Consider the following 12,908-nt stretch of genomic DNA (forward strand, 5'->3'; position numbering starts at 1 on the left):
ATAATAATAAAAATTATAAGTATATAAAGGTCTATTTTCAAAAAAAAAAATGGAATGAAAATTTTTTAGTGAAAAATAATTTCAAAATGAAATTTTTTATGGAATTTTGAAAAGCAATGGAATTCTATCTGGTTTAAGAAATATTTTTCTCATACAATTCGTTTCGAGCATTTTCACCCGTGTGTCACGAAATCGTCTTGATTTATGAGTTTCGGTGAACCGAGGCACTGAACAAATTAAAGACTTGCTACTTCGTGTTTCATTTATTGCCTATCTGTCTTGGTTGTATTTCTTTCCTTTCTTCTATTTAACACTTTTTCTCTATTGTCTTCTTTGTGTCGAAAGTAATATTTATCCGCGATCACTATTTTTTTTTTTTTTTTCTGATGATGTGAAAAATTTCAATTTATATTTTGCAATGAATTTTCGAAGGGACAGAAAAACGTTTTACACCATTTTAGCATATCTTTATTGCGATATTTTTCAGTAAAATTTCCTAGAGAGATAGAGTGAGAGAGATGTACATATTTACACAGTGAACTGATGTTTGTACCTTTTTCTGCGATCCGACCTTCCAGGACATTTCATCTTCAACTTTCTCCTTTGCCGCGAAAGGTATAGTGCGGTAGAATCAGCTTCCGCCTTGGCATTAAACATTCAAAGGCGCGGTAAAAAAGAAGATGCATTTGCATCCCGCACTGCGACTGCGGATCCGTGGAAAAACATAAATAATTCATAAGTTTTTATGCGACTGGGAGGGAAATAGAGGAAGTGAGAGCGTTTATTTTGGAGTAAAAGGAGATGGAAGCACGTGCCATAAAGTGAGATAGAAATAGAGAGAAATGTGAGTGAAACAAAAGCGAGAACGGAATGGTTAGACAGGCATAGAAAAAGAGACTTTGCAAAGCGACGAGCCAAATTGTCAAATAAACGCGAAAAATGCTGATACAAGCGTGTGTCGGAAAAAGTCGCTACAGCCGGACAGAAAGTCAACGAAGCGTTGATAAATAGAGAGACATTAATATAGTTATATTTATTACCGATACTTTGATAACTATTATTATTATTGTCATTTTCTCAAAAATTCTTACAATGAAAAAAAAAAAAAACTAGTAGGTTTTTATTACATTTTAACTACTCTGAGTAGTACAATCCTCAACTGAATTTAAACGGTTCTATTAACTATATAAAAATAGTTAAACCAATTAAAAATGTAATTGGTGGAATTACATTTTGTGATTGTATTAACTCAATTTAAAAATGTTAAAACAATTCAAGATGTAAGTAGTAGATTTTACTACTTAAAGTGGTTCAATAGGCTTTAAGAACATTTTTTTGGTACATTTAATAAATATTTTGCAATTGAATCTACTACTTTAAGTAGTAAACTTTACTATTGAAACTGGTTCAATAGGCTTTAAGAATATTTTTTTTTTAGAATTAATAAATCTTTTGCAATTGAAACTACTACTTTAAGTAGTAAACTTTACTACTGAAAGTGGTTCAATAGGCTTTAAGAACATTTTATTGGTACATTTAATAAATATTTTGCAATTGAAACTACTACTTTAAGTAATAAACTATACTACTGAAAGTGGTTTAATAGGCTTTAAGAACATTTTTTTGTAGAATTAATAAATCTTTTGCAATTGAAACTACTACTTTAAGTAGTAAATTTTACTACTTAATATAGGAAAACAAATTTATTTTTAATTCAAAATTATTTATTATCAGTAGAATTGATATTTTCATCCTCTCTTTTATACTGACGCTTATTTTATGCCCTAACGATTATGTATCTAACAGAAAAAATTTCTAACCGACGGGAATTGAACCCTCGACCCTAACGCTCGCAATCCGATACCTTAACCAACTAACAACGCACGCTCGCTACGACAGTCTGCAAACTACTCGAAGACTACTTTCTGCTTGTCCAATTGGTAGTTTAACTATTTAAAGTAGTCATTTTTACTACTTATTAGTTGCTATAACTATCCTTTTTTTTTTTACTACTTTAAGTAGTAAAAGCTTCTACTGAAAGTAGTAGTTTTAATTGGAAACGATTTGTAAATTTTACATCAAAAACGTTTTTCAAGCTTATTGAATTAATTAAAATAGTAAAAAATTACTACTTAAAGTAGTAGTTTTAATCACAAAGGATTTGTTAATTCTACAAAAAAAATGTTCTTAAAGCCTATTGTACCACTTTGAGTAGTAAAATCTACTACTTAACGTAGTAGTTTTAACTGGAAAGGATTTATAAATTCTACATCAAAAATCTTCTTTAAGTTTATCGAATTAATTAAAATAGTAAAAAATCTACTACTTAATGTAGTAGTTTTAATTACAGACGACTTGTTAATTATACAACAAGAATTTTATTGAAGCCTATAAAATCATAGAAATTAATAAAAAAAATTTACTACTCAAAAAGCAATTATATTAATTAAAGAAAATAATTCCTTTTACTACAATTCATATAACTGGTAAATAGTAGTTGGATTTACTACTCTTCAAATTTTGAGTTGAATACAATTCCACTTGTTTTTATTACCTTAAGAAAGTTAATTTTACTATCGACCTGTAGTTGTACTTTAACTACATATTTACGTAAAATCAACTATTACTCATCAACTTCTTAAAAATAGTTACATTAACTACATCAACATGATTACACAGAAAATTAAAACGTATTTAAATAAGCTGCAACGCTTATTATTTTAATGTCTTTTAATTTTCTGTGTAAATTAACTAAAAAAGTAGTTATTTTAACTACTTTTTAGTCAACTACTAGTAGTTGAATTTCTCGGCAACATTTTTTTTTTCAGTGTATAACTATTTTAAATTTGAAAAAAAAAATTGTGGTATTTAACCAAAATATTGATTGAAAAAATTTTTTGAATATCAAAGAGAATTATTGAGGTTTATAAAGTTTATTGATCCTCGCGAGAGTTGGAACGAACCCACAGGAATGCTTGAGTTCCAAAACTAGCATCGACAGCATTCCAAGATGCAATTATTGCTTTCAGGAATATGCCAGTGTAATTTTGGAATATCTTTAGGTCAAAACTAACTGCTATTTGGAATATCGTGGTTCGATTTAGTGAAAATTGTTCCTATATATAAATCTAATTCATTATATAATGGAAACTAAATTCTAAATGCGACAAACCCTGATGGAGATTTTACTTATTTTATTAAATAAATATTCAATCTGGATCGCAAAAAAAAAAACCGTCGCTAAGGAAAAAATAAGTGAAATCCTGTACGTTACAAAATTGCACTTGAATTAATTTTAGATTATCAAAATTGTATCCTGTTTTTGGGTTTATGATCCCTCCCCTATAATTTTGCACCTATTTTTTCTCATTGACACCACGCGACACCTTTTGTAGTATTCATCGTCGCGTGGTCGTTGTCCTCATACTCGTTTGCATAAAGTGAGCTAACTCCGCTTTTAATATACGCAAATGAAGTTATGCTCCGGAACTAATCATATTTGCATGTGGAGCAGCAATCTCCTTTGAGCCCTACCTTACTTATTACGATAGAGAGAGGGAAATTTCATGTCACAACTGACCGATAAAAAAAAAAAAAAAAAAAAAATGAAGATGTGCCTAAGAAAATATTAACTAAAATTAAAATACATTTTTAATCTTTAATAAACTAAACATTTTTAACCTTTCAACTAACAAATTTCTTTTTCTCTCTTTCCAGAAATCGATCCTTTTTAATCTCGATGATTGGAAACTAACAACCTATTTCCCTACTAACAATTAATATCACAAAAAAAAAATTGATCATGCAAAGGAGAAAAAATGCGCCGTACCAGCAGCAACAATCTAAAGCTGGATTTAACGGACAACACACCAGGTAGCTCAACATTACGTCTACCAAATTTGGTGGAACATGCAGAAAATTGTCAAATTCCATCCCATGGTACAGGTGAGAATTTAAGTAGTAAATTACCAAACGTTGTGGAAGGTTCAATGGACTATGGAAGTGAACGAAGGTCCTCCCGTTATTTGGAGTATGACCCAAGTAAATCCTATCAAGATGGTCAAGGAAATTACAATGATATTAATGCAACTTACGTTGATCGTAATTATTCATCACGTACATTAGATCGAAAATTACCATACGATCGTGATACACTTGATAGATATGACAATAGAATATATCCCGAGGAAAGTTTAAGATATGATAGAAAAAGTGAGAGAACATATCAAGAATCTGATTTGGATGTACCTTATCATCAAGATACCAGAAGATATTCAAGAGACATGACTGATTATGAATATTCCACAAGGTACGCTGAAGAAACATTGAAACTTGAACCAAAAAAAGATCATTCACATCAAAGTAGTAAAGATTATGAGTCAAAAGGTTATCAATCAGGTGTAAAAACACATGATTCATCATATGAACTTGCATCATCAAGTGCTCAAGATTATCGAAAATATGATAGTAAATATCAAATTGGTAAAGCCTATGGTACACTACCAAGATATGAGGCATCTGCGGGAAAATCATATGATTATGAAACAAGTGGGAGAATTTATAATTCTAATCCAAAATATGATGCCTATGAAACTGGTGTTAAAACTCATGATCCTTCAAAATATGAACTTACAAGTTCAAAAAGTTATGAAAGAACAAAATATGAATCACGTTATCAGGAAAATTCACGATCACATGATCAAACACTTAAAATTGGCACCTCATCATCGTATACACGAAATCAGGAGAGAAATGAAAAATGTATGAAAAATGAAAAAACTGAACCAACAACGGAAAAAATTAATGGATATAGAAAAAATAATTTTGAAGCCTATGGTGTTTATTCTGATCCTGAGGATGATCATGGATTTTTATCGAATAAAAAAGCACCTCAATATTCTTATAAAGGTGTAATGGTTAATGTTAGTGGAGAATCGACAGTAGTGACACAAAAAAGGACCAAAGAAAATATACAAACAGAAATACAAACAAATCCCTGGTGTAAACCAACAATTCTTCTACTTCTTTTGGTCTTACTTGTCATCATTTTTGTTCTTGTTGCTGGTATTCTCTTATATTTCAATTGTAAGTATTTTTTTTTTTTCAATTATTCTTTTTCTATTCACGCATGAAATACTTATATTTTTTTTTTCTAAGTATAAATTCACGTGATACGTTATATAGGCGAGATGTTTCTGTCTCCCAGTTTTATGTACCAAAAAAATTTGATATGCTTAGCACGTAGAAGGTTGCCACTAGCTTGGAATTACAATGCCTTTTCCTCACAAAAATAGAAAGCCTGGGAAAAAAAAGTGGATAATAAACAATAAAAAGCCACAAAATTCTAAATAAATTTCATTTATCCTTGAAGAAAATTACAGTAAATTAGATGAGAAAAGAAGAAAATTTAATCAAGAAAATGAATTTTTTTTTTTGATGGTATTTTTAATAGAACTTGAAAAGCTTTTAAATCATCATAAGAAAATAAAGACAATCGCACATGTTTCATACTCGATTTCTATTTTCACGTTAAAAAATTCATTAAGAATAATTTCCACATAAAAGAATTATAGAGTCTCATTTTTATGCGGTATATTAATTTTATTATTCATTTATAGATCTTGCTTGCATTTGGAAAAGCTTTTTAACGATTTCTTATCGCAATAATGGAGGAAAAGAAATATACTTCGAAAATACAAAGTTTTTTATTTTTATTTCTTATGTTTATATATAAATATATGTAGTGCGAGTAAATGATGAAACATTTGAATGAGCTGCATTTAAATGAAGCTAAGGATCCTTGTTGCCTAATTAAAATTCCGCTTTGAAACGTTTGACTTAATTGAATCTCAAGTTTGGGTTTAATTAAAATCGGCAAAAAAAAAAAAAGATTAATACAATTGACTGAGTGTATATTTAAAACCACATTTTGCCTTTTTAATAACTAATTTATTTTTAAAACATTTGTGCCTTTATGTTCATTTAAAATACAGATTTATTTATAAAAAAAAAAAAAATTGAATATCATTTCAATGAACTAAAAATAGTCGATTCAAGAAAATTCATATCGCAAAAATTTTATCACATTTTCGAACTAATAATATTTTTTTTTCTATTTTTGTAATTCTCTATAAATAATGAATGAGAGTAAAATAATTCACCGTCAATCAAATACAGTTTATTTCAAAAAAATTATAAATATTGAGAATTTATGTATTTTTTTTTGTTTGATTTTAAATTTATAATCTACTCCGGTGATAAAATCATTAATCAATGATGAAATACTTGAAATTTAGGAATTGAATCATTTTATCTAACATCGCTAAGTCGGTAAAGCAGATTTCAATAGATTATTTGAATGTCGTAGGTAATTTTGCGCAGATATTTATTTTACCGACACATATAGAAATCAGTTTAAATATACGTTGGTAAAATAAATATCTGCGAAAAATTACCGATGACGTCATATAAGACGGTAAAGCAGATTTCATTGTTACAATAGAGTATTTCATTATGACGTCTTTGGTAATTTCGCGCAGATATTTATTTTACCGACACATATAGAAATCAGTTTAAATATACGTTGGTAAAATAAATATCTGCGCAAAATTACCGATGACGTCATATAAGTAGGTAAAACAGATATCATTGTTACAATAGAGTATTTTAATAAGACGGTAATTTTTAGCAGATATTTATTTTACTGACGTATATATAAACTGATTTCTATGTGTCGGTAAAATAAATATCTGCGCAAAATGACCGATGACATCATATAAGTCGGTAAAGTAGATTTCATTGTTACAATAGAATTTTTTAATATGATGTCTTTGGTAATTTCGCGCAGATATTTATTTTACCGACACATATAGAAATCAGTTTAAATATACGTTGGTAAAATAAATATCTGCGAAAAATTACCGATGACGTCATATAAGACGGTAAAGCAGATTTCATTGTTACAATAGAGTATTTCAATATGACGTCTTTGGTAATTTCACGCAGATATTTATTTTACCGACACATATAGAAATCAGTTTAAATATACGTCGGTAAAATAAATATCAGCGCAAAATTTTCGATGACGTCATATAAGTAGGTAAAACAGATATCATTGTTACAGTAGAGTTATTTAATAAGACGGTAATTTTTGGCAGATATTTATTTTACCGACTTATATATAAACTGATTTCTATGTGTCGGTAAAATAAATATCTGCCAAAAATTACCGTCTTATTAAAATACTCTATTCAAACAGTAAAATCTGCTTTACCGACTTACCAATGTTACATAAAATGATTCAATTTCTAAATTTCAAGTATTTTATCAGTGATGAAAGATTTTATCATCAATTCAAAGGAGTTTTTTCAAAAACATTGAATTTTTCTTTTTTACCTTTGAACAATGTTATACTATGAAATTAGTACAGCTTTTTTGACTAATTGAGAGAATGAAAAAAAGAGAGAGAGAGAGAGAGAGAGAAAAAAAAAACGTTTGCCTATCATTTTGTGATTGTTGCCACTCTACATTGGTCGTGTCCCTAAATCGAATTTCCGAAAATCCCTGGAAAATCCCAGAGACAACAGTTTGTCTGGACGCGTATCCGATTCTCTGCTATGGAGAATCTCTACATATAAGCATATAGCAGTAGTATTGTCCCGCCTGAACAATACCAGAGCTGATTGCGGAGCGCTGGGGCGAAAACTTCACCCGAAAATAAACCGAATCGCTCAGATGCTGCCAGTGCTCTGATGCTGGTTTTGGTGGTGGACTGGTGTATAGTGATGCCAGTTTTGTCGACTGTTGCCAAACTCAAACCATTTGGATTACTCGCGTATACAAATAAACCTCCCGGCTCTCATATTGTGTGGAAAAAAAATTTCATAAAAGATGTTTTTGATTTTTAGTTTCTTTTCCTAAATGTTTTAAAAAAAATCAGTTCGTTAATTCCAAGGAGTTTTAATTCCTAAGAGGTTGTTGAAAAAAAAAAAAAAAAAAAAAGATTCTTACAAATTATAAGTGACCCAACAAAGTTTGAATTAAAAAAGTTTTTTGGTTACACGGTTGTCACTCGTTTTCTTAAGTTTTTTAATTTGCACGAGTTTGCTCCTCGTTTCAACTGTTGGCACCACAAATTTTCACCGTTTGCACTACTGCTTTCACGGTCGACAAGTTGAACACGAAACAACTTTTAAGAACAATGAAAAAAAAAAAAAAAAAAAAAAAAAACAGTATTTTTACATTCTTTTATCGATCTAATTTTTTTCCCCCCAAATTTGTTTTTGTTTAGCAAAATAATGTGGTTTCTTTTCGAAAGGCACAACTGTTTCTGGTTTCGTTTCTATAGTTACTTTACCTTTTTTTTTTGGTAAAGAAAACTTTGCAAGTTTCGGTTCTTGGCCAAGTCCTCGCCAAATGAGAAGCGATGTTAAAAAAAAAAAAAAAGAGGGAAAAAAAAGGTAAAGTAGGAGAAAGTAAACGTGAACTGAAAGAGAAGGGGGAGGGGGGGGGGGTGCAAAATCTGCGCGCAAAAGAGGGTGAGAGGGAGGAAGACAGACGAAAAAGAAAGAGCAAGTAAAAGGGATTTATCGGTGCTAGACTTATTAACTCCCGAGTGAAGTTAACATTAATCCTCCGGTGAACTCGCTTCGCGAAAACTCCGGCAATCTCAGTCGATCGACATAGACTTCCCTTTCCTTCTTTTTACCTAGTTAGAAGAATTTATTTAGACGGTTCATTTCGGTTCGGATAAATCCCTTATATATACCTATACATATATAGAAAAAGTAAGACATAAAACCAAAGTAACTTAATGGTTCTATTTTCCAACATTTTTGAACTTTCGTTAAAAAAAAATTTTTTGAAAACTTTTTGAAAATTTTTTTTTGTAATATTTTTTTTTTTTTTTTTTTTTTTTGAGAAAAGTTAACACTTTAGAGAAAATTAGCTGGTGGAAAAAGCTTTCATTAGTCATAATATTAGGGTTCAATAAAAAGAGTTTTGTAGCACATCAACTTTCTTTTTTTTCCCGTAGGCATGCCGTGTGGTTTATTTGACCCTTTGGGTCGTGAATTACAGTTGTAAAAGAAGGGAGGAAAATGGAGTTTCTTGCTGGCGTACTAGAGTCATTGTCCCCTGAAATGAGGCAATTAGGTGTTTCTTCCTTTCTCCTTTTTGCTTTAACACACATATACATGCAATTTTTTTTTACACCTATTTTCGTCGCAGCTTTATGCGTGAGAAATTTGCCTTACAAGATTTTTTTTTTATTTCGCCTCCAGTTTATAGACAAAACAAAAAAAGAAAAAAAGAAAAATAATTAAATTAATAATAATAATAATAATAATAATAATAATAATAATAATAATAATAATAATAATAATAATAATAATAATAATAATATATTTAATTTGACAATAAATATTTCGAGACCTTTAACAGAATTCTCATTGAATTGAATTTTATCTGACTTGAATTTTTAAAATGAAAGAAATTTCAATTCACCGAATTTTAATTTGTCCAAATTTTTATTTTTACGAATTTTCAATTGATAGAATTTTAAAAAAACGTCGAATTTTCATTTGTCCTAAATTACAAATGACTGAACGAACAATCGAAAGAAAAATTTCTGTGCAATTTTTGAAAATTGATCATTCACTATTTTCATGATAATTTCTAATTGGTCTATTATAAAAATTGAGCAGAAATTTTTCTGATAATTGTGTATTCGGTAATTTGTAATTTTGAACAAAACAAAATTCGGCCAAATGAAAATTCGCCGTTTTAAAAATTTGGACAAATAAAAATTCGGCGTTTTAAAAATTCAGACAAATAAGAATTCGGCGTTTTAAAAATTTGTACAAATAAAAATTTGGACAAATAAAAATTCGGACAAATAAAAAAACGTACAAATAAAAATTTGGACAAATAAAAAAACGTACAAATAAAAATTTGGACAAATAAAAATTCAGCGTTTTAAAAATTCGGACAAATAAAAATTCAGCGTTTTAAAAATTCAGACAAATAAGAATTCGGCGTTTTAAAAATTCGTACAAATAAAAATTTTGACAAACAAAAATTCGGCCTTTTAAAAATTCGGACAAATAAAAATTCGGCGTTTTAAAAATTCAGACAAATAAGAATTCGGCGTTTTAAAAATTCGTACAAATACAAATTTGGACAATTTAAAATTTGGACAAATAATCAATTCAGACAACTAAAAAAATTCGGACAAATAAAAATTCGTACAAATAAAAATTCGGCGTTTTAAAAATTTGGACAAATAAAAATTTGGCGTTTTAAAAATTCGAACAAATAAAAATTCAGCGTTTTAAAAATTCAGACAAATAAGAATTCGGCGTTTTAAAAATTCGTACAAATAAAAATTTGGACAAATAAAAATTCGGCCTTTTAAAAATTCGGACAAATAAAAATTCGGCGTTTTAAAAATTCAGACAAATAAGAATTCGGCGTTTTAAAAATTCGTACAAATACAAATTTGGACAATTTAAAATTTGGACAAATAATCAATTCAGACAACTAAAAAAATTCGGACAAATAAAAATTCGTACAAATAAAAATTTGGACAAATAAAAATTCGGCGTTTTAAAAATTTGGACAAATAAAAATTTGGTGTTTTAAAAATTCGAACAAATAAAAATTCGGCGTTTTAAAAATTCAGACAAATAAGAATTCGGCTGTTTAAAAATTCGTACAAATTAAAATTTGGACAAATAATAAATTCAGACAAATAAAAATTCGTACAAATAAAAATTCGGATAAATAAAAATTGGGCGATTTAAAAATTTATATAAATAAAAATTCGGTGAATTGGAATTTTGGTCATTTAAAAACTCAAAGCACATAAAATTCGATAACATGGGAATTCAGTTAAATAAAAATTCACTTAAATTAAAATACTTTTAAATAATTAAAATAAAAATGTTTGGATAAAATTTTTTTTCCAGTGTCAGGAATATCATTATTTTAATAGCTATTTATTTTCTTAATATATGATAAAAAAAAAAAAAAAATTGAAAATATTTTCCTTAATTTGATTTATATTAAGAGAGTTGCACAATCATAAAAGAATAAGGTAGTAAAAAATATCGATTATTTAATTATGCATCTCATAAATTTCATATCATAAAATTTTGTTATGGGCCATTCAAGCATTACGAATATAAGTGTCCATAAGGGTTGGGATTTTTTTTTTTTTTTTTTTTATATATTGTTTTAACGTTTTTCGCCATCATTGAGAACATTGCTTAAAAAAATCTCAGAAACCTAAATCAAATTTTATGATTGGGAAAAATATTTACGTTTGAAACAATTTATTATTTAAAAAAAAGAAATCAAAAAGTAAATTTTGATCGAGTGGTTGTTTTAGAGGAAAAAAAAAACTGCTTGATGTTCGTCTTAATATGAGTCGTGGCATCCTTAATCCAAAAGGCAGCAGTTGAGCTTCACTGATGCTGGGGAGCTTGCTTGAGAATGAGGACGAAATGGAGAAACGCCGGGAACGCTCATAAAGCCAGATGCGAACACGTGCCGTACATACTAAATAATCTGAGAGAGAGAGAGAGAGAGGGAGAACTAATCTCCCGATCTCATTGGCTAGCAATGTGCTTTAATCTTGCTTGAGATTCACACTAGATAGACATTTAATTGTCTTTAATTGAAATTATTTTTTATCATACAAAATGTTTTACGATAAAAAAAATTTGTTTGGTAGAAATTTTAATATTTTTTCAAATTTTCAAAATAACACCTCTCTCTCTCTCTTTCTATATAAGGATTTTTAACTTTTTGATTTGAAATTTTCTTTTCTTTTCCCTTCAATTCTATTTTCTGTCAAGGTAACGACGAGGTATAAAATTCCTTTGAAAAACGCAAAGAGGCACCTTGTTAGTTGTGCAACCCAAGTTATCGACTCAGGTTTCTGTGAGAGTTTGAAAATTTCAACGCTGACTCAAGTACTTCACATCCCATCGTTATTTTTTTTTCTCTCTCTTTCTCGAAACTATTATACAATATTCTTTTTAATTTGTACGATTTCTTCTCAATAGTCGTTGAAGACTAATAATTTTTTTTTTTTCTTTGTAACTTATATTTCATTTGTATATTGAAAGTCGTAAATATGGAAAAAAAAATTTTCTATTAAAGAAGCTTTGGAAAATTTATAAACAATTTTTTTTTACTCTTCTGATATTAATGTTTTTTTATTTAAAAAAAAAATTTTATTTGATTCAAATAAATAATTGTAAAAGAAATTAAAAAATTTGAATTAAATAATTTTCAATGTACTAAAATATGTTTTGCACACAATAGAGTTGTTAAAAAAAAATTTATTGGCATACTTTTTCATATAAAAAGCTTAATATTTTTTTATCACTGATACTTTTTTTTCTTTTTTTTTTTTTTTTGCCAAGTAATTCTTTGATCTTGACCATATATTATTGATATATAAGAAAGTATAGTATATCACGTAGTACTTTGACAGAAATGTACACACTGTCAAAAATTCTTTTATTTATATATATATATATATATATATATATATATATATATGAAAACGCGAACGACGTGATCACGAATCTGGGAGCAAAAGTTTCCTCATTTTTCGCGTGCGCGGATAGTCCAAAAGTTTTTCCTGAAATATCGAGAGAATCAATCGCGCGCACGAGTGCAGATCTTTTTCTTCTTCGTCGAGGAGAGCGACTTCCTCTTTAGAAACTTTCCCCCCCCCTCTTCCTCACCCCCTCTTCTCGAGAAAATATTTCACTCTTTTGCCTTTGTCAGTGCTGATTCTTTTTTACATTTTTACCGTTAAAAAATAATGAGTTTCCGTTAAAAAGCCCGCCAGCACACTTTTATTTTTTTTTTTGTGGTTTGCTATTGGCAAACTT

The 12,908-nt window shown here is 28.6% G+C and overlaps 1 protein-coding gene across 8 annotated transcripts in view; it reads left to right on the plus strand.

Annotated features, from left to right (window-relative positions):
- LOC127277400 (agrin-like) overlaps positions 1–12,908 on the plus strand; it is a 260,690-nt gene that overhangs the window by 91,177 nt on the left and 156,605 nt on the right. For 4 of the 8 annotated variants that reach the window (XM_051298515.1, XM_051298506.1, XM_051298522.1 and 1 more), the window contains exon 2: positions 3,718–5,085. The exons of the other annotated variants lie outside the window; for them this stretch is intronic. In XM_051298515.1, coding sequence (XP_051154472.1) covers positions 3,819–5,085 — 1,267 coding nt within the window. In that variant the 5' untranslated portion in view covers positions 3,718–3,818. The remainder of the gene's footprint in view (positions 1–3,717; positions 5,086–12,908) is intronic. 8 annotated transcript variants of the gene reach the window in all.

This window comes from Leptopilina boulardi, unplaced genomic scaffold, assembly GCF_019393585.1.
Source record: "Leptopilina boulardi isolate dan_hultmark-lab unplaced genomic scaffold, ZJU_Lbou_2.1 LbouV2_110, whole genome shotgun sequence".
NCBI lineage: Eukaryota > Metazoa > Arthropoda > Insecta > Hymenoptera > Figitidae > Leptopilina > Leptopilina boulardi.